At 32.0% G+C, this 23,520-nt stretch overlaps 1 protein-coding gene across 9 annotated transcripts in view; it reads left to right on the forward strand.

Annotated features, from left to right (window-relative positions):
* The window catches only part of by (focal adhesion protein tensin), a 151,079-nt gene that overhangs the window by 22,923 nt on the left and 104,636 nt on the right, over positions 1 to 23,520 (forward strand). For 7 of the 9 annotated variants that reach the window (XM_081987375.1, XM_081987376.1, XM_081987381.1 and 4 more), the window contains exon 2: positions 23,365 to 23,379. The exons of the other annotated variants lie outside the window; for them this stretch is intronic. In XM_081987375.1, the coding sequence (XP_081843501.1) occupies positions 23,365 to 23,379 (15 nt within the window). The remainder of the gene's footprint in view (positions 1 to 23,364; positions 23,380 to 23,520) is intronic. 9 annotated transcript variants of the gene reach the window in all.

Consider the following 23,520-nt stretch of genomic DNA (forward strand, 5'->3'; position numbering starts at 1 on the left):
TCATTATTGCCAACATTATCTAAATGACGCCCACCCGGACCATTTGCTCACATGTTAAATAACGAAACGACCTATTGCGGATAAGGATGCAATTTGTTTAGTCAGATGGATCCTACAACGTTAGTATCCAACTTCTAGTAGGTGTATTCTATCACGACCAGACAATTTAATTATTATTTTAGATTGGACTAGCATCCGAGTAATTATGAAATTATTAATAAGCGCAAACCCACGCCGTGCAAAGAAAAATTGATGAAGAGTTGCAGGTTTTTATTTCTAATTAAAAATAATAAGAACTAGATAAAAAGCGATATTAGGCTAGCACACGTTTAGGAAAATGTACCTCGCTAGAAACGGAAATTTGCTACCGATCGACGGCGACATTTTGATCAATGATTGCAACTTTAGATAGGGGGAGTAGTCTCGTTAAGAATGAAAAATTGCTTTTTTGTCCCTCTACTTTATAAGTTGGACATCGATTTTTTTTTTGGGGAATGATTCAACGACTAATATTTATGAAATATAAGTATAAAGTGACTACTGACTAGATACTTAAACTGCTTTTCAAGAAATGCATTTTGAACAAATGCCAACATGATGAATGTTACTATTTGGGATCAAGAACAATAAAACTGCAGTTTATATTAAAAAATGCGTGATGCTACTACATTTTGGATTTTACGGTTAATCTGCCCTATAAATAAAAATCCAAAAATGTTACTGGCGGCCAGTCTGGAACGGAAATAATTTTTCCCTGTCTACTCATTTCAAAGGATCTAAGAATAATTTCACATTCACAAAGAAATAATTATTATAAAACCTTTTGCATCAAAATTTTAAATTTTTCAGTGTTTTCTTAAAAAGTACTGTTTGATAGTCCTGACAAGACCCACAAAATACTGTTAATTGGGAAAAAGTTTGAAGTAGTATTTATTACATTATGTGGTTTGACGAGTGTTAACTGAAATCTCAATTCTAATATTATTCAACATTGCAATAATTACTTTCAAAAGCGTTTTGAGTTACAAAGGTACTTGTGCAAGTACCTAGCCAGAGCAAGTAATGACGTCAAAATATGACTAGAAGAGGTTATTTAAGTCTATATCTATGACGTCGCCTATCACTATATGAACTTCAATACAAATTACATTAAGAAGTCTTATAACGTTATACAGGGTATATAGTCCTACAAATCGCCGCAACCCAATTTTAAAAATAGCGATGTTTTTAAAAAACTTGGCTTTTTTGCCAGAACACAGTTTTAAAAGACAGTCACGAACAAAATCGCATATAAAACATAGTTGGAGTGAGAAAATGACAGTTTTAAGCATATTTTTGGAATCCTCATTAAACTTTCTATCTAATGGCATAAAAAACACTACAAAATCAGATACAGTCAGGGAGAAAAGCGGTGCCAAAGTATGAATTTCCAAAAAGACAGTTTGAAAGGACATTGAAAGGCAAAATCGCATATAAAACATAGTTGGAGTGAGAAAATGACAGGTTTAAGCACATTTTTGGAATCCCCATTAAACTTTCTATCTAATGGCATAAAAAACACTACAAAATCAGATACAGTCAGGGAGAAAAGCGGTGCCAAAGTATGAATTTCCAAAAAGACAGTTTGAAAGGACATTCAAAGGCAAAATCGCATATAAAACATAGTTGGAGTGAGAAAATGACAGTTTTAAGCACATTTTTGAAATTCTCATTAAATTTCCTATTTAATGACATAAAAAAACACTACAAAATCAGATGCAGTCAGGGAGAAAAGCGGTGCCAAAGTATGAATTTCCAAAAAGACAGTTTGAAAGGACATTAAAAGGAAAAATCGCATATGAAACATAGTTGGAGTGAGAAAATGACAGTTTTAAGCACATTTTTGAAATTCTCATTAAATTTACTATTTAATGACATAAAAAGTTACGTTAGGTGTCATTTTGTCACATCAATTGGATGTCTTGTAACGTAATTTTGCTAACTGGGTATTGAAATATCTTGCAAAATATTTAAATGCTTTTAACATAGTTTGCACATTATAGATCTCTTAGCTTAATATTTCAGCCATTTTGTCGAATTGATTTTTACTTTTAATTTAGACATGCACGTTCTTATGTAAATTAAATTGAAAAAAAGTGCATTTAAAATCAATAACACACAGTAATTCTATTTAAGAAATCAGTAAAATTATCATGATCATAGTCAATTTCCTAATAAAAAAAATACACAGAAAAACACGTCTAACTTGATTGTCGAAGAAAATGGGACAAAACCCATTATAGGCAATGACAAAATGTCAATCTTATACTGAAAAATGTCAAATTAACGTTAAAAACTGTGTAGTTAACTCTTGAGTTAACTACTGCTGGGTTATAAGAATATTGTAACCTTCTGTATTCAATAGTAGCTCTTTCAATTTTACTGTGTTTCTCTAATGTTTCTTTACTCGTTTTCTTTAAATTCCAATTTGTCCAATATCTTTAGTATACCCACTTTTCTGTTATTGTCTGATGATTAAGTTAGTTAGGAGTTATCCAAACATTTCTTCTCAGCAACAAACCATCGTAGGACCGAAAGTAAATGTCCCTTAGCTGTTATGCTAGCATCCCATAAATTCCGCTCCTTGCTTAAGTGGGCGGAAAGAAAATAGCCTTCATTCATAACTTATCGTTCTCACAAAGTACTCTTGATTTCCCATTAAAGATTCGCAGTCGGCAGCCTAAAGGAGATATCGGCGTAATCATAAGCAAAATCTTTTCGAATCAGGGTCTTAATTACAACGTGCCATTTATTTAAAGGAAACGTTGTGAGAATGGACACTAACAAGCTGGACTTCCTGGAGAAACATTAAAACGTAGCCGGTCTTTAAGCACCACGCTAATTGTTTAAGTGCTCTAACCAAGCCTGCCTCGTGGCAACCGATAAACTTTCATTGTTTTCAACAAAAGACGTTTGTGTTTCAAATTTTAATTTGAATCAGTACTCTTTGGTTCTCACGCAATGTACTGAACAATCTTCATAAACTTAGTTCACTCCATCGTTTGCTTGTTTAGCCTTAAACGTTACTGACGCTTGTTAGCGAACCTCCCACCAGGGCAAATAATATGACCGTAAATTGTATTTAACTTTTCAATTACAATTATTATTGACAATAGATTTTTTAAGGAAAATGCGTGGTTTTAATAAACAGTGAGTTTTATGAAGATGTCATATAACTGCTATGCCATTATCCGCATGTTTCTTGCATATAATTAGATGCTAAATATTCATAATTTATTTGCTTTCTTGCTTAATCGACGTTTCTGTCTATTTTGTTACACCCACAAGCTGTTATTTTGGATAGTTGTACATGTAGGTACTGTTAATGATTATTATAAACTGCTCGCCACGTCAATTGGGACAGTAATTTTGTGTAAAAAGTAATTTGTATTTAGGGTATTACCTTGAGACGTTTTTGGGCCTTATTAACGTCATGTGTCCGAAGAAATATCGATTTTTCCGGAAAATTGATATAACACTGTTCAATCTAAAATTAAACCATATTAGCAGATTTGTATCTATCATTCAAATGCCGTTGTATGTTCAAAATTATCTGAGTACTTTTCAGCACAAGCCTTATAATTGGTAAGACCTTACAGGGTGTCCAGCGGCAGTGAGTAAAACTTGAAATTGTTTGCACAAGTTTTTCTTCCACTTTACTCTGTCTCTAAAAACCCTGTATGGTTCTATCGGTCAAGGAAAGTTGATTTAAAGTTATGTAATACATAATATTGGACCTACACGTGACTTAAAATGACAGTTCAAAGCTACCGTTTTAATTCGGGATTGAGCACTGCTATGTCGCATTTTTTTGATAAATAGATATTTTTTTAGTCCCAGGATGTTAATTGAGGAACTGTCCAAAACGTCCCGTGATACACAAATTATTGATCATTTGGGGACTACTTAAAAATGTCATTTTTTTATCACGCGCTTCTCTTCCACCCTGTATAGTACAGTGGCGGTGCATTTAAGTTAGAGTTTTTTCCATTCACCAAAAGCCAATAAATTAAGCTTAATGAGGGTCCAAACCGCATAAAAATCTATCGTTTCGTTTAGAAATGTCAAGCAAAGATAGGAATATGACATAATGCTTTTTATGCACAATTGAGTGAACATTTTACTTTCCAAGTGCTACTACACTTTGCACAAAAATTTAATCGAACTAACACAAAAAGGTAGCAAATTTGATCGCTCCCAGCAGATTTAAAAGCGTATCGGCGATATGAACCCCAGAGAACAATATCTTTTGTTCCAGAGTATTATTACACTATTATAAATCAAGTCTCGCACAAAACACTTAACCACTAGTAGGACCATTAAGTACAATGCGTGCTCTAATATTTCGGGGCGTTTCTCACCCATTATTTAGCTCGATTTATCTTAAGAAGCCGTTTGAGCTGTCAAATTATTGTCGCTTACAAAAACCAAAGATGGCCAACGGCCTAATTGAACTCCTACGCCAATACGGCAGTTGATTGTACAATTGATCGTAATTTTGTACCGACAAGAACGAAAGTTACACAATTAGGGCAAATCAAAGTAGATTTCAAAAATGTATCATCACGTCTATGAATAACGTTGCAAGAACATTCCTCAACGCAAAATAAGTCTATTTAGTACATCTAGGCAATGTAGACAGTTTTAATAGGAGAATAACATATGACCCTAATAAGATTCAGCACACGAGTCAATAAGGTAAAATTCAATTTTTTACCGTGCTTCACCTAGATGAGATATCTAAAACTTTGTCTAGCAAACTGGGAAAACGTCTGGTGCCAGTTTCCTAATACGGCGTGTTAATGTTTGTTATACAGGGTGCGGCTAAAAACAAAACGATGTGGCTGAAGGTCGATTAGATTTGCTGTTGTTTGTCACAGATCATTGGGAGATATGTATGACTGTATTTAGGTCAAACAAGAATTTCAGAAAAATACGGAGATTGTTGACTGTGGTCTATACAGGGTGGTCCAGTTTTAAGTGTCAATAATTCACCATTTGATAGCTAATCAAAAAATAAGTTGACTTGCATTATGTAATTTTTCTGAAAAAGGTTTCCTAAGGAAGATACAATCCTCCAAATTTCAATTTAAAAAATCGTTTTATAGTTTAAAACTGAACATTCAAGACTTGTGAAAGTCCAAATTTGTACTGAATACTCTAAACACTTGCTTTTTACTACTAGGAATGGTCGCTTTCTCAGACTGCCATCCTGGTTGAGTGTCTGAAACTGGCATTCAAGAACTAAAAAAAGTCCGGAAATCAAGACAAAGATTGTAGTGTGCTTGAAACGAATTTTTTACTACTAAAAATAGTATAAAAGTTGACTTTTAATGCTAGATCGGACCTTAGTAGGACTAAAGAGAGTCCAAAAGTATATTTTCAAGACTTTAATTTGTGTACAACTCAATTTTCTTCAACTTTCAACAAGTCAAGAAGTAAATTAAATTTTCGGATTATTTTATTTCTAAAAATTAGTTCTCAAGATTATTATTGTAGCATTTGGTACCAAAATTTTTTACTTTTATTACTGAAAAAACTTGACTTTTGGAAATAGTCTTAAACTCGATTTTTCAGTCTTAAAAAGCACTAAAAACAGTCTCAATTTCTTAGAGATGCTACAATTTATTGCACCTATGAGTGTAGAAGTCAATTTAATAGTGAAGAAGCTTGAAATAACATTTTCAAGACTATGGTCAGTGGACACACTGGCTTTTAGGCCTGATAAGTCAAAAACTTTGTAAAGATAGTCTTGAAACTCGATTTGAGGTACTGAAAACAGCCTTAAAACACTAAAAACAGTCTAGTTTATTAAGAAATACCCGAATTTTTAGCACTGAGGTGTCTAGAAGTCGATTTAATAGTGACAAAGCTTGGACTGCCATTTTAAGTCTATGAAGAATGTAAAAATTGTTTTTTAAGTTTGCTATCAATAACTTAAGTAAAGATAGTCTTGAAACTCGATTTTCCAAGCTGAAAGCAGTTTTGAAGCACTAAAAATAGTCCAGAATTCGAAGAAAATTAAAAGCAAAGTAAAAAGCACGAAAAGTTAGTTTTCAACACAACTTTCATGAATCTAATGTCAATGTCCTGCATCTAAGACTATTTTCAAGACTAAAATACTGAAATTTGTCTTCAAATTATGAAAACTTACTTCAAATGCAAATTTTAAGTTTCTGATGTCACTTTTCATTAGTTTAGTTTTGGGGTTCAAGTCAATTTTTAAGGTTTAAATGTATGAATTTGGAGGTAACAAATTCTTGAAAAAGTAGTTTTTATGTCTACAAGTCAATTCTTAGTATTAAAGTATCTCGATTTGCATGAAAACTGGTTACAAACACAACTTTTAAGCTTCTGAAATTTTTATCCTTTCTAATTCAATTTTCAAAACTAAAGTCTTTTAGTTTGTCTGGAAACTATGAGAACTGGCTACAATAATATTTTTTAAACTTCTTAAGTGAATTTTTCGTTTCCAAGACAATTTTTAAGTTGGGTTGGGTTAGTTTTGGGTCTTTGACCGTAATAACGTGTAATAAAGTGCTTGTTCCAAATTTGATCAATATTGCTCCAACGGTTTGACAGTTATGACAAAAAAAACGATTTTTTAAAAAGAAATTTGAAGGGCTGTATTTTCCTTAGGAAGCACTTTTCAGGAAAATGACATAATGAATGACAACTTATTTTTTAATTGGCTATGGATTGGTGAATTATTGACATTTAAAACTGGACCACCCTGTATAGTATATAGACCATAAAACGTTTTTCAATTATTAAAAACATTGGAATAACTCTTCAAAAATTGCATTCTGAAAGTTACCACATTTTTGTTTGGTATGGTTAAAAAGCCATTTAAACTGTAGGAAAATCAGATATTGAGAGTCTCTGCCTCTAATCAATAAACTTTTAAATTTAAACCATAATAACCTAGAAATCGAAGTTTTCCCCAGAATTTGGCATGTTTTCGTAAATATTATGCTGTTACAAATTTTTAATGCATACATCCCACAAATTTGCCAGAAGCTGTTATTTGCAGTTCGCATGCAGTTCTAAAGAAAAATGTACCTGTTAAAGTAATAGAATGAATTTATTATTAGAAATAAGGAAGAATTAAAAAAAAATATTGTAAACATAGACAGAAGGACCATGTGGTCGATAGCCTTTTTTCGTGCAGAAAATAAAGATTGTTTATACAGGGTGGACCAAATTGATTGTAGGATACTTGAAAGGTAGAAAGTACATAAAAAATAAACGCCAAAGTATCATAAAAACTATGGTTGAAAAGTGCCCCCTTTCGGAGTTAGCGGGCCCTAAGTATATAAACCAAGAAAAAAAAATTATCTTAATTAATAAACTAAAATAAAACTCTTATGAAATTTGTCATGCTTTGTCATCATTTTGAAGTAATCATTTGGCATTTTTTTATCCTACAATCAATTTGAACCACCCTGTATATATAATTTTCATTTTATCGTACTTACGTAGAGCACTCTGCTAAAACCTAAAACATGTAGATTAATATAGCTAGTTAGTTGTGTGTACATTCTTATAGGAGATAATGGAATGTAAACCAATTTGTAAACATCATACCTGTTAGATAGGGAGTTACCTACTACTGGCGCTGTTTAATATGTTTGATTACCCTGTAATGACAATCCTTCCTGCATATCAGAGATTAATGAGCACACTTAGCGTGGTATGGACTTTGAGATTTTGCTGTAACTAAATAGCGTTGTGGGACAGGATTCTACGTGGTTTTATAATCGATCGATCGTTTCATTCAAGCATCGTTTTTTGATAAATTACTACGGCAAGAAATATTATTCCGCCTTTGCGACATGTCATTCGAGACATAATGGAGATCCCGTTTTGTAAGATTTACAACAGACCTCCTTAGAGCTGACACTTATGAGCTTCAGTTATAAATTCTGGCTACACAGGAGCGGTTTTGGACGTTAAAACATGTCAGAGATTTGGTTATTTTGATTACAATAGGATAACGGGGAAGTTGGTTACATTGAAGAACATATCCTCTTTAGAATTGATTGTTTTTGTGATATTCTTAAATACAGGAAAAAGACTTTTTAATACCTACACATTTTTATGAAGTTTCTGCCTATTATGATGATCGTGACAACGAGTATCTTCTCCTACTAACAAACTGACAGTTCCTGCACACACAAATTTCCATGCAATATTCGAACGATACAAACAAGTGACCTGCTTTTCTGTTATCACTAAATATCAGAAAAAACTTATATTTGTTTCTTCTAAAAAGCACGTTTGCATATTAGGCGCTTTTCATTGTACTATTGTGTGCTATTCGATTTACGCTCTAAGCCACCGGTATACACAATGGTCAGCTTTGGACAGAAAAGTCCAAACGACTATTATTTCCCTACGTTGAATAATATCCTATGCCATTGTGCTTCTCTGTGGATGGATTATGTGGAAGTGAATGCAATTACACACCCGGAAAATGACCGTATATGAGTTTAATTGTGTGTTGCTCTAATTACTGACTTTTAAACAATTCATCCTTTATTACAAATGTGAATGATTTAGTTGTTATACCGTAAAAAAAATTTAAAATTAAATTTAAAATTGAGAGAATTACTATCGTTATAGGAATCTTACCACGATCATTCCTATGTGTAGGTAGAAAACATTAATGTGGAATAATTGCTATATATTTTATCTTGGGTTATTGTAACGACCTCACGTGGGACGCAAATAACTCCAGAAAGCAATAAATACTGAAATAATTGAATTTAACAATCCTGTAAAACAGTTACACTGGTTATCTACTAATGGTTCCTAAAACATAATAATTGCTTGTAAACCAGTACGTTTAGAAATTTTATTAGTTCAATGACATACATTATTCCTTAAAAAACTACATAGTTTCCTTGGAATATTAAAACAAATACATAACTGGTAATATAAGCTCCTGGTTTCTGGGTAATCCAAAGCTCAATCATATCCCACAATAGGGATAATTTAGTCATTTATCTTGACAACCCCTACGTGGGACACAATGAAAGGTTTAAATTGACATGACCGAGCGAAAATTTGGTATAATTTGTATGAAGGATTCTTACAAAAAGCCCTTGTCATTTGTTTCAATAAGGGTCTCGTTAGAAATGACATGGGACAAAAATAGCAATACCTACACTTAATTCGACAGGATAGAGTAGATTTTAGGAATGTTCTTTCTGCTGCTTTGATTATAAAATATTTTGCTTATTATACAGATTCAAGGGTTAGGACAAGGATCTCAAAAACTGTAAATTTTAGAGTGTCAGCTAAGTTGATAGAAACGTATCTTCAGTTTATCGAGGAAGGAAAAAATCTGCCAACTTGCTATATTATGTTTTATTAGAAAATTTCTGTTGCACTTTTAGATTTATCAATAATAAATGTATAGACATTTTTAAAATCTTCATAATATTTGATTATCAACTTAACAATTTTCCAGCATCATTATGAAGATTTTTTGCTTTTAATAGCTTTGGTTAGTTCCATTTCTTTTATGGTCTATTTGATAAACTTGTTATACATATCTCCTAACCTATTTTGGATACAAATCTTATTTACAGTTCTTTTAAAAAAATAAAATTACCTAGAGGGTTTTGTACTTAATTTAGTGGTAATTTGAAATATTCTTCAGTAGTCAATTTATCCATGATAAAGCACAATCTTGTACAATCTTGTTTGTTGTACAGTTGACATAAGCAAAATTTTCATTGAATCTCCCTGTACATAACATCCAAATACTTATCTTAAATTGTTTACTTAATGTAAGATAACGCAGGCATTATTAAAAAGAAGAATTATTTCCTGTTTACCCTTTCATATTTTGGAACACAATAAATTCATAAATCACAGTAGTCGATTTAGGGGAATTGATAGTGTACTGCGAAGTAATAAATTATTCCTGCGGCATATTCATAACGTCTCTAAGCCTTTAACGCTAAAACATACCTAAAGAGATAATCCCGACTAGTTTTTAAGTTTTGAAAGCTAATTTCCATAAATCCGTTGACCCAGTTTCAGGAAAGTTGGAAGTCCTGAAATCCTTGTTAAACAGTTTAAAGGAAACGCAACCGAGGTCATAAAATTTTGCGTCATCTGTTTGCCGATTTGCTTATAAAGCTTTACGGGCACGTAAAAGCTTGTTTTATATGTCCTGGTAGCATTTTCAAAGGAAAAAGGAACTAGGTTGGATTAGGTGAGGAGAATAATAGTTGTACAGACTTGTTTCAATAATAGAGTTATTATTCCATTTACTTGAAAAATTACTGTTTTTTGAACACGATGTATATGTTCAATCGGATTGCGGTTTGCAAGAGATAAAAGAATAGTTCAAGACGAACATTTTGAGCTTTTTACAATCAGTGATACCCCAAAAATGGCAAAGATACGGAATTTTCAAAATGTTGATGCAATTTACAAAAATAAAAAAGTCGTATATCTCAAAAACTATTAGGAAAATTTAAATTTGGTGAAGCTTTATTGTTTTCCTTTTCGCTTTTGTTGCACTATATGTATGTATGTACAGCACCACATAAACTACGTTAGGTTAGGTTAGGTTAGGATGTTTAGGCAAACAACAACAGCAAGCTGAAAGCTGCAAATTACTCCTGACGTAACAAAAAACAAATTTTAGGTGTCAAAAAAAAATGATACCAAATGCGCTTTTTAGTAACAGTTTTTTAAATTTCTGAGAACTTCAAAATGTTCAGGAGTTGTTCAATATCAATTAAAAATTCTTAGTAACTGACACAAAGGAATAACAAAACTTTCAGTTTACCAAATTTAATATATGGATTTATAACAATTTTGTACCAGTATGCAGCTTCAATTTATGTTTTTAAAACACTATTCTTTTATTATTTACGTCATAAACTTTTTTACTAGGGCAAAGTAAATGTTATTACATGAAAAACTACCGTGAAAACGATATTGCTGCAAGTAACTCTATATCCATTAACGCACCTTCAGTAGGTACTAAAGTTTATTGTGTAAAAAGAAAGCTATATCTTTCATGTGATGATTGATAGAGGCTTGAAGGCTTTTTACTGAATTAAGGTAGGTTGTGTAAACAATCGTTAGATCTGCTACGATATAGTGACGATGGATTAATAGAAGAGTGTTTATGTTTTCTTAATAAAGCGTGCATTTTTTCTTACAATAGTTCTTGAAGTATTATCAACATTATTGCAGTGTTTATGTAAAACTTTCTTGCTGTTGTTGGTAGATTGAATGCCAAAAAGTCGAGTTGTTGTCCCGCCCAATCGATTTTAAAGCAGCAAACGTCCGGTTACTTACTGGGCAATATATCTCGGTAACAAAAAGACAACTCTAGCAGGAAAATCACGGCCTAGATCGTAACATATAGCCTAGCCCAAACGAAAATTATCTGACGTGAACTAAACAAATGAATGAACCGTGGCATGCAATTAGAGCCGGAACGTGGAACGTAGAGGCAATTTTCTGCCGTTTGAAATTTAATGTTGTTGAAATTTACTACGACCGAGCCGAAGACAAGAAGCAAGGAAGCAAATTTGCAATTAAGAGCCTGAAACGGCCGATGTTCGCTATCTTTTCGCTACGTTCTTTGCTTCTAAACGTCTCCACAAGTAAAAAATATGTTTTCTTGTTTTAAGGTGCAGGCAGCGAAATTAGAGACGAATATTTTAGATTGGACGCAATTTATTGAGGGAGTGGAGACTCTCGAAGAAACTAAAATTGTAGGAAGATGCTATCAGGAAGATTTCCTAGCATTTGTAGCACTAAACAGAATAATGCAGAATTTTTGAATTGTTGAAAGTGTAAAATTGTGGTGCTATTGACATTTGACAGTTTAAGCAACTGTGTTTCTGACAGATCAAATTTGAACACCACTTTTCTCCGTGAAGTTACATGATTTTGTAGTGTTTTTTTATGTCATTAGTTAGGAAATTTTATGGGCATTTCAAAAATGTGTTTAAAACAGTGATTTTCTTACTGCAAGTGGGCTTTACAGGCGATTTTGTCCCTGACTGTCTTTTCAAACTGGGTTTCTGGCAGTTCAAACTTTCACACCACTTTTCGCCCTGACTTTACATGGTTTTGTAGTGTTCATTTTATGTCATTAGACAGGAAATTTAATGGGGATTCCAAAAATGTGCTTAAAACAGTCATTTTCTTTCTGGAAGTGGGCTTTACAGGCGATTTTGTCCCTGACTGTCTTTTCAAACTGAGTTTCTGGCAGTTCAAACTTTCACACCACTTTTCTCCCTTACTTTATATGATTTTGTAATTTTTTTTCTGTCTATAGATAGGAAATTTAATGAGCATTCTAAAAATGTGCTTAAAACAATCATTTTCTCACTCCAAGTGGGCTTTACAGGCAATTTTGTTCCTGACTGTCCTTTTAAACTGGGTTTCTGGCAGTTCAAACTTTGACACCACTTTCCTCTCTGACTTTACATGGTTTTGTAGTGTTTTTTTTATGTCATTAGATAGAAAAATTAGTGAGGATTCCAAAAATGTGCTTAAAACAGTCATTTTCTTACTGCAAAATGGCTTTACAGCCGATTTTGTTCTTGACTGTCGAACTGTTTCTGGCAGTTCAAACTTTCACACCACTTTTCGCCCTAACTATACTTGATTTTGTAGTGTTTTTTTATGTCATTAGATAGGAAATTTAATGAGAATTCCAAAAATGTGCTTAAAACCGTCATTTTCTTACTGCATAATGGCTTCAAAGCCGATTTTGTTCTTATCTGTCGATCTATGTTTCTGGCAGATCAAATTTTGACACCACTTTTCTCCCTGACTTTACATGGTTTTGTAGTGTTTTTTTATGTCATTAGATAGAAAATTTAATGGGGATTCCAAAAATTTGTTTAAAACAGTCATTTTCTCACTTCAAGGTGATTTTATTCTTGACTGTCGAACTGTGTTTCTGGCAATTCAAATTTTCTCACCACTTTTTTGAGAAATGTTTAGAAGTTTAAGCAAATATTATCATTAATTACTTCTTTCACCTGTCCTTCGCCCCTGTTACTAACTTTGTTATTCAGAAACTTCACATAATAAAAACAGAAGGAAAAAATTGAGATTTACAGAAATTTTTGAGAAATATGATGCTGGACCTTTACTGGTAATTTTACCAATCAAAAGCTTTGTTTGGGTTATTGATTCTGAACTGTTTCGAATATGGGTTGGAAAAACAGTAAAAATATTAAAGTTAGATTAGGGTAGATAAGAAATTCATGATAGTGCAAACTTTGGGTTACATTAGATGGCAAAATAATTAAAAACATGAATTTTAAGTTCAATTAAATGAAAAGAGGGTAGAAAAGATGAAAGTTGTACTGAAATAGATGGGAAAATGGCAAAAACGTAAAATTTCAGTTAGGGTAGGTGAAAAATTTTTGAAAAACATGAAATTAAAGTTAGGTTAGGTTAAATAAAAAATTGGTAGCAAATAAAATTTAGATTAGATGAAGAAAGGGTAAAAATATAAAAGTTATAGATTGGAAAAAATTCAGAGAGAAGAATTCAAAGAAAACATAAATAAGAGTAAAAATTAAATTAAATCTTACACTGATTATTATGCACAAATAAACATTTATTAGTAAAATTAATGAACGACTTAATGAAGTGATGTTCAAACAAAAAAACTTCAAATTAACTTCCAAAAGTGTTGTTGTAGTTGTGCTAGCGTGTGAAAGGGTGTTAAATGACTCATAAACAAAATAATAAAGGTTTTTTTTTTCCTTTCGACTATAAGGGCGGTGTATTTGACGACGATGTTTGATCATTTCCTGTGAAAATGGAACGTGCGCTTCACTGAAACACTATAATAGTCGTCGTCTACCGGAAGTCGTAAAGGGGTAGCTTCAAATGTTAAAAATATCTGGTGTTTTATTTTGGTTTTTTTCTATTTTATGTTGATATGCTGGGCTGAATTCCAAATATTCACATTGTTTGTTATGTGCGAGACCTTCAAAACTTGAATTAATTAAAACTGCATTTTAAATACGAGCAAATTCAAAATTAGTAATAACACATTATGGCTAATTAACTGTACTGACACTGAAATTATTTACACTACATTAATATTATCATATTTAATGTAATAACAGCTATTACATAATGTTTTTCCGCCCCTTCGGGTATTTGAATTGAATTAAGCCATTTTCCATTCTCCGTATAAAACGTGGAAAATTATTAATTGCCCTAATAAATACAGAAGGCAAACTAGTGGCAATCATGTTAATAAAGTAATTTCAACCATAACATTTTAAATTACTGTTGACAGTATCTTTATGGTAATAATCAACGTCGTTACAACATATTTTTGCTGCTACAAATTTACATATTAAAAAAAAAGATTTTACGTAAAAATTATGAGCATTTAAATGTGATTAATTAGAAATTGTCTGTTAACTAATCAAATGGTATTAAATATTGTAATATATGATTTAAATTTAATTTTGATTTATACAGAGTAATAGCTTTGTTATCAACGTATTGCGTACGTACTCTAATCTATGCTTCCTAAATAATTTTAAGATAATGTAAATAAATACTATAAAAAAATGTATGTGAAACTTAATACTGTTTTCGTTTTCAGGTACGTTCTAAAATGTTAGCAAATATGTAGGTAAGTAACTAAAACAACCAAACTTTATGGATTAAATATTTTTGCATATTCTCTAAATCATCATAATTTCAGTTTTCCTACCAAAATGTATTAAAAAACTTCTTGGCAATATTTTATATGGTTACAACACTCTTGAGGACGAATTTATTCTGAGCAGAATACGAAAAGCTCTACTAGAGTGGAATTTAGAGCGCTGCAATTGAAATCTATTTCATTTTAACTCTATGGCGAAGCTGCTTGGAAATACACTTTGAATAACGCCATTACACGGAAAATATCAAAGGAGTGGCATAAAATCAATTATCTCTCCACCAACTTGAACCTGAAGATTGCACTTTGACGGTGCTGGGGTTTTACGATTGACTACGGTGTTTTCACTTTAAGGACTTTTAATAGTCCGCTTGTTGATTAGTTTTCAAGTAACTTTCTCGGTAGTGTTTCATCAAGATTAGTTCAATCTTTATAAATTTTGTAATTGAAAGTGAATTCAGTTTACTGCTTGCTTTAATTCCAGACAACTGGGAGGCAAACGCATTGGTTTAGCTTATTCAGCACATTAAGCTATTTTGAAAACGATTATTGGGATAATACCGCTTCAATGCAAGCTGTGCAATTTCCAGTACTGTAAATTTATAATTAGAACAAAATTGTTATACCTTTTGATCCTTCATTCTTATCTCAACTTTGATCATCAGAAGTAAAATTGGTAAAGTAAATATTTTACTTTACTAGTAAATTACTAATAGTACTATTTTGTCACCCTGTAAGAAATCATCAAGCAAATTTTAATTAGACCCACAAATTTACTCGTCAAATTGGAATTTACTGGTAAAATTGGTAAATTTTCCTGACACACAGAATTTTACTTTTACTTTACCGGTAAAGAACCGGTCACGGTAAATTTATGTCTGTGATTACTTATGGTATTAATCTCATCTTTGTATTAGTGACTATGGCATATCAGAGAAAATAGTAACATAACACTGTAAAGCAACATTAAAATACTCCCTTATCATTAAGATGGCTTTCAGCTTTTTGAGTTTCCGACAACCAGTCTGATTGATTTTCTACGTTACCTCCATACTAGCTTATCTCTGTCTAAAAACACAGTTTTACCTTTTAATGTTTTTATTAAGCTTTGCACGATAATATAAATATTCAATTTACACGGAACTTAACATGACTCCATTAAAGCGCTAATCCAATGAACGAGTCGTAGAGTATGTCACTTTTTTCACCGGACTTCCATATAATCTAATGCACTTAACATGAGCCTGTTTAATATTTATTAGATTTACTCATTGATTATCTTATCAATCTCAAAACTTGCGGAATCAATTATTTTAGTAAAAATTACTTTAGTTGGAAGATTGGTCGTTGGTTCAATTTCGTAATTAATTAAGAGTAATTTATAGATCAAGTAGTTAACAAATTTATTGTGTTTGAAGAAAAACTGTTCTTATAAAATCAAGCTAAATCACAGTACATACATACAATTCTTCTCTAGTGTATTCTGATCAAATTTTGCCTGAAAGACCACACTAATCACATTACTTTTTATCGATAAGTCAATTTATCAAATGTGACCAAAACACTTTTTAGCTAATTGACGTTTAGCATTCACCCGGGCCATATTTGCTCCACCTAATGATCTCTTTTTATTCTTTATGACCCTAGGCACAATTATGGCCTTATGGTTGTGTTCACCCCTACATAATAAAATAAATCAGCTGGCTTCGAAAAAAAACACGCTTTTATTAAATGGAGTTTACCGATATCACCACAACAGATGTTATACACGCGAAATAAATGGCCAGGGAGTGTTGATGTGGTATTTTGAATAGGGCGCGATAATAAAGAAGTTTCTAGTGCAATTAATGTCCTGTGAAGGTTAAGTTTTGTCCAGATCTCACTACTGAACATTAAGTCATTTAAGTCTCACTAGTATATGAGAAAAAATTCAAGTGATTTGGGTCACCTAAGTGATCTTCACTGAAAATGAACACTCCAACTGGTATGGATGGAAAACAGCATTTTTTTCAATTTGACTTATGAAAGAGTTCCAGTGACTCTCAACCACGCCATTGCTACTCAACTTACAGTGTTGCCAACTCACCCTGGCAACACCGCTTGTTCAAAATATTTTAGAGACAACATTTGGATTAATCCAAATTTTAACAAAAAATATTGAGCCCTTCTCTAGATACTTCTAATATACCATCACACTGTATAATTTCATTTGGCTAAAAAAATTATTACAGTCACTTTCTTCTAAATGTCTCCCTCATGATTTAATTTAAGGGATAAAGTCGGATTGTCTACTTCTTTGAATGGAACTTACTTCCCACCCGGCTGATTAAATCAAAAAAAGGTCTTGAAAGGAAGTTAAAGTAGAGGAATCTGTAATAAAACCTTATTCGACAAATGGTATAATCCACCTTAAGCGATTGCGTTAGAGCTTTGCAGGAAAATTACTGCATATAAGTCAGTCAGAACTACCTCAGGCATTCAATTACATACAATTTAGCGATCCTTGAATTCTCCACAGAAAATGGGAGATATTTTCAGCCAAAGCTGAATTAAATTTGAATTTTTTGGTTGGGTTACATACGAAGTTTTTTACTTTGTCCAAACCCAACATAAAGATCGAAAGAAACCACCCATACACTGAATATATACATCATTTATAAATAATGGATGCCATAAATTAGTGCAAAAAATGCATTTTGTATAAACTGCTATTTTATACTGTTACAAGATCAGACCACCATAAGCGTGAGTTTCTTATACATACAGTATGTAGATTAAGGCAAATCACTATTTCTAACCTGCATTTATTTGATAGGAAATTTATTGAAGTCTATTAAGTTAGATTTTAACCGACAAGATAAATATCTTCAACAGATTTATGGTTTTTAAATTCCTTAATAATTGGCTTTTAAATGAGATAAATCATCAATGTAGCAAACACTAACCATACTTATAGGGGTAATTTAACTAATTGAATTACTTTCAGTAAATTAATTATGTAACCAAGATAAGAAACTTAAACTACCTTAGAACAAAAGTTTAAAATATTAACTGAAACTAGCGTAAGCAAAGAAATCCAATTTCAAAAGTTAGAACTGACTTTCTGACTTTCAGAACCGTAATATAATCTCCATAAGGTATATTTTAATTTCCGTTTTGTTGGTTCAAGAATTGGAATTTCTCGCAACTTTTTGATTGCACAAGTCTTGCGAAATAAATTTTCATTAAACTGTTATAGGGTGATCAATTAACATCAACAGCTGTCGAAGCAACTCAATCCCGTTTATCTTGTCGACACACCAAGGCTGAAACAGGATGTTCATTTCGTGACAATTCAATGCAATGAATGGACGTTGCAACTGTTGAAATGTTTTTCAGGGTAATGATTTTTGTATCACGAAAAGTATTTACAGCAAAGTTTAAACTATTGAGTTGTTAGTCACAGCTAAAATAGCTCTTTTACTCAAACCCATGTTAACAACATAAGTGCTTTTTAACAATTGAAATTGATTAACACAGCATATATTACATTGATGGTTTTCCTTATTACATCATCAGAAAGTTTACTTTTTGATGATGTAATAAGAAATATATACAATAAACATACAATAATTAATAAAGGTTATTCTGCTTGCTTTATGAGTTATTTTCAGATTATCATTTGTTTGATAATCACTATCTCAAATTTTTCCCAAAACTAAGCGCCAGAATAAAAAAATATCACCAAATATTAAAGTTTTATTACAGTTTCATGGCTTTCAAAGCGTTTGGTTGCTGATTCTAAGCAATTGAAAAATTACCATAAAAATTGAAAATTTGAAAGAAAATGATAATTGAAACAGTCAGATTTAAATCGACCTAATCCACTGAAAAACCAATAAAATTGACTTGAGGAATGTAGAGTATTTCCGTTGATTCTGTGAAGAAATCGGATCTAGATATGGAGACAATCAATTCAATGTAATAGATTATGGATCAACTAGACGGTTTCGAAGCAAAGGAACTGAGTAAAATTTTGTACACTAATTCCTAATAATGCCCACTAATCCCTTGTACTATCCAGTAATTCCTAACAATATAATTCTCTGAATTACCACAACTCGAGTGTCTAAAAAACTTTGTTTTAATAGAAAAAGAAAAAAACAAGGAAATTTACATGCAACAATTTCACCTGAAGTAGATATCAACTGCTGCTTATTTTAAATGGGACACCCTGTATATTATTGCATTTTTGGTTTCTAAGTCAAATTCTAGACATATTTTGTGTATTAATGTTATCTGTATTTGTTTCTGAGATATTTACCATTTTATGTGAAATTTGATATTTTCAGTCTCCAAAACAATTTTAATTTACGTACATATCAGACAGTTTTTTTTTTTGGTTTTTGTGTTTGTCCAGGTAAAACAAGGTTTGTTCTAAAAATGGGTGCAGAAAAGCGTCAAAATATATGATACAGAGTGGTCAAAAAATCAGTTCTAAAAAAGAACAAAAAGTCTAGTTTTTCAAATAAAACATTTTTTATTCTTATAACTTTGTCTGATTCTCTGTTCAAAATTAAGATAAGTTAGTTACTGTGTTAGTTGCCCTGTTATTTAACACAAACCTAGCGATGATTGTCAAATTTCAAGCCACAGCAAAACGACTGAAGAAATAAAATCATTAAAGTCGATTTTCGCTTGCTCTAAGTGACCAACATAACGCAAAACCCATTAGGATAGTGGCAGTGTTTCAGGCAAATTTGACCCTTACGAAAATTGTCATTTGCAAAAACGGTTTTTCGCGAAATTTCTAAGCTTTACATAGTAGGTCATGTACCCTGTTTTCCTAATTTTTCAGGGTGAAATTAGCCCTTAACCAGTCATAAAGTGCTTCTGCTGCACCCTGTTACTAAACCGTAGGTAACACGCGTATTTGCAACTCTTTGTATATACTTTTGTATGTCGATGGACAGCCAATGAAATAACTTTTCCATTGATGTATAAAAGTTGATTGGTTAGTGATACGGTTTGGCCGCTAGAGGGCGTCAAAGTTGACTAATTTTTTATGACTTTTTTGTTGCGTTCTTCTGTTCAATCTCTAATAACTCGTTTATTTACATCATTTTTAGTAGAGTTTTATATGTCAATGTATAGCCAATAAAATGAGCTTTCTATTGACATATAAATTTTGGTTGGTTAGTGATACAGTTTCGTCGCTAGAGAGCGTCAAACTTTTTAGATGTAAAATTGCAAAATTTATAATTTTTTGTTGTTTTCCAAGGGATTTTATTGAAATTACCAAAGTTTATTTTTATTTTATTCATATTTAAGTTTGAATGACAGACGTATAGAAAAAAAAATTGTATGATAAGTTTAATGCCCAGTAATGCCTACTAATTCAGAATTCTTAGTAATGCTGCCAATTGCCAAGTAATGCCCACTAATTCCTACAGTTTGTACACCCAGCGGTTTACCCTTTGTTTCGAAGTAACCATAAATTCACCAGAAAAATGTGTAAGCAAAAAGAAATTCCAATTTATTTTTCCAATAGTGGCTTTTTAGATCACCAACCAATTAATTCAAACTAATACGTAGAAAATGCATTAAAACTTAAGTTACAAATTCGACTGGTGTCAAGTAATTTATTATTCAATTCGATCGTAGCGTTAAGCTAAGCGCAGTGAAAATAATTATTACGCTCCGATTTAACCACGAGATCAATTACGACAACAGAAACAGTTTGTTCAAATTATAATACCCGGTTCCTCCAAAACTGGAACAAACTCAAGCTGAGAAATGTATTTGAAGTTGACCGACATCTGGCGCTTGGCAGCTGGCCAATCCCTACATTTAAAGCCCGAAATAACCGTAAAAGAGCAACAAAAAATTTGCACATTTCCGGAATGTATGCGTGGAACTGTTTTGGATTTGGCAAGATAAATTAAAGGAGGCCACAAAATTCTCTACGATAAATTACCTTTTTAAAAGAGATATAAATTCCAATAAAGGGAAGATCAGATATTTTCTAATCTTTCAAGGCTTTTCGGTCTAATTTATTTAAAGGGTCCTTACGGGCGTAAATTTGTATTTAACTACTTGACTCGCCTTTTGCTGGTTGTGATTTATTAGAACATAAATGGGTTCCCCGAACTAGGGTCAATCAGGAACGTGTTCAGGTGATGGCGGTTCCTTTGATCAATTTTTCCCTACAAAGCCTATAATTCTTGTTTTCTACTCATTGAACCTATTATAACGCAGAAATTCAAAGAATTTAGGGTTGCTCCTATATTACAATTGCTTGAATGGCACATTATTTCAAATTGCAAATTCAATATGAATGAATACCAACTCATGTAAATGTAATTGACCTGTCAGCAAGCGCCGGAGCGATTGTATTTTAAATAAACATACAGCTAACTGGCCTAATACCTTAAATTTAATTGCATTAACCTAGTTATGTATAAATGCTTCTGAGAATAGGCGGATTTATGAGACTCCTTCAGATTACAATGACAAGGACCACCACCATTTTCCTAGTAATTTTCTTGAATTTAATTACCTTCATATTTCAAGAGCGCAAAAATATTAACGTTTTGCTTTATACACTATCACGAAGCTATAAATTATGTACTGCTGAGAGAGAGTACAATGCAATACATTATAATATTGTGAGCTTAATGATATATAGAAAATAGCTTAGCCACGAGACATTAACGAATGTCCCTATCTAAATTTTCTCGAGGAAGTCATACTTGAGCCATAAATACAAGTCCTTAATGTAAACTATTCAATTTGGTAGGGTTCGATTTTATGTCATCGATATTGCACGAACAGTTTAATAGTCTAAGTGAAGGAATATTTCAAAAGCCTTTTGGAATAATATCAGATTAATGTCATCCTAGGTTAAAGCTTTCACAAAATTTGCCAACCACGACAGCTTCAATTTGTCCATTCCAACAGTCCGGATAAAGTTTCCCTATTATCAAATTAAACTCCCTAAAAGTTTCTCTTTCCAAAATTGTTTATTGCCTGAGTGTTTCGTGAGTATTATGTTTTCAACTTCGAATATAATTTAAACTTGGTTACAACAATTAAAGCTTTACTCTGAAATTATTTAAAACTAGATCTAACCTAATTGGACAAAGTTTCGGTCAAATCTGAATCAATTTGAACCTATTCAAAATATCACCATTGTGTATTCAAGCGATGGTTTGAAAGTTTTAACAGGATGAAACGTGGTAAAGAGAGAAATGCTGTGAGGTAAACTGATTTAACTAAGTTATAGACAATGTAACCAACTTTGTTAAGATAAGAAAGTTTTGGTAAATGAGACGTGTCACTAAATTAAGTTTAACTAGAAAAAAAGACGTCATAAGGAATGTAAAGATTATATATCCAGGGTTAACCACTCAAACCGTTCAATAAAGTTTATCAGGATCAAATAATTATAGATATATTTCAATGGAACACCCTGTATATGATTGTATTTTTGAAGAGCTATCGATTTGAAATAATTTTTAATGTATCATGACCTATAGCTATCTACAACGGTTTTCGAGATATTGTAGTGCAGTACCAAACGTATTTTATAGCTTTATGAGTAGATTTTTGACAGCTATGACATTTAGCCGACAGTTACAGGTTACAGCTGTTTTTTGTTCTATTCTAAAAAACTGTCAAATTCAATTCCATGGTGGTACAAAACAACGAAGCACAAAGTCAGTTTGACTTTGGTTGTTTTACCTCCATTAGTACATTTGTAACATTTGATTGTGTGTTTTTGACTAAGTTTTAGTTTATTTTTGAATATGACAACCGTCAAATTACTCTCTAAAAGGCTGTAAAACCATAAAACAGTCTTAAAATCCAGTAAAATCAGTATATAAACCACACTAAACGTATTTTATAACTTTATGATACCATTTGGCCGAAAGTTCATTGTTGTTTTTGCTCAATATCTTAGGAACGCCTCAAGTTAGGAAACGTTTTGTTTTAAATATTATTGACGCCATTTTTTTTCTAAGGTTAGGTTAGGTTGTGCTTTTGGTTCAAACTTGAAAGGGCCTCTTGACTCTAAAATTATAGAGACAGACTCAAATAATCTTGTTGGGTACGGTTCGTTTCAAACAGAAATCCAATTCAAGTAAAATGATTATTATTATTTTATTAATTTGTAAATTGACATACAATTTAAAACTTCTGGATAGGTTATTTTACACGTATACAATCAGAAAACTAGACACTTAATTTAATAACACTCTCCTGTTCCATAGCTTCTAGAATTTTTCCAGAAAGAACCCATTGTTCGTTTAATCCAAAACATACATCGAGTTTGTATTGCATCTACACAGTTATCGGAAAACCCTAAAAATAATACATTAAAAAGCAAACTGCATACTAAATCCACGACCCACTTCTGTATAAACGAAGTTATCTTCAAAGAGCGAAGTTTTCCAAAACCAAATAAATCATAGCCGATAAACCAGTAAAGTGCTGATTTTCCGGAGTTTGTTTTGTACCGGAAATTGGCACGATTTTCCGAGATTTTCATACATTTTGCTTTTACGGTAGAGAAAAGTTAAGCACAAGCATCAATGTGAGTTTTAATTGGATTTGTGTTTTTACTAGAATACTGCTAATATTTTTTGTTTTGTTTCTAGTCTTGCTGGACTGAGGTGAGTAAATTTGTATGTTGCAGGTAACCAAAAAAGCAGTAAATTTCCCGTATCTCCGTCTAGTCGTTAAACCTCCTAAAGAAGGTCATAAATTCAAGCTAAACTTTGCCTATACTTGGTTGGGTTAAGTGTTAAGTTCTG

This window comes from Ips typographus, linkage group LG9, assembly GCF_016097725.1.
Source record: "Ips typographus isolate SLU linkage group LG9, UJ_Ityp_2.0, whole genome shotgun sequence".
NCBI lineage: Eukaryota > Metazoa > Arthropoda > Insecta > Coleoptera > Curculionidae > Ips > Ips typographus.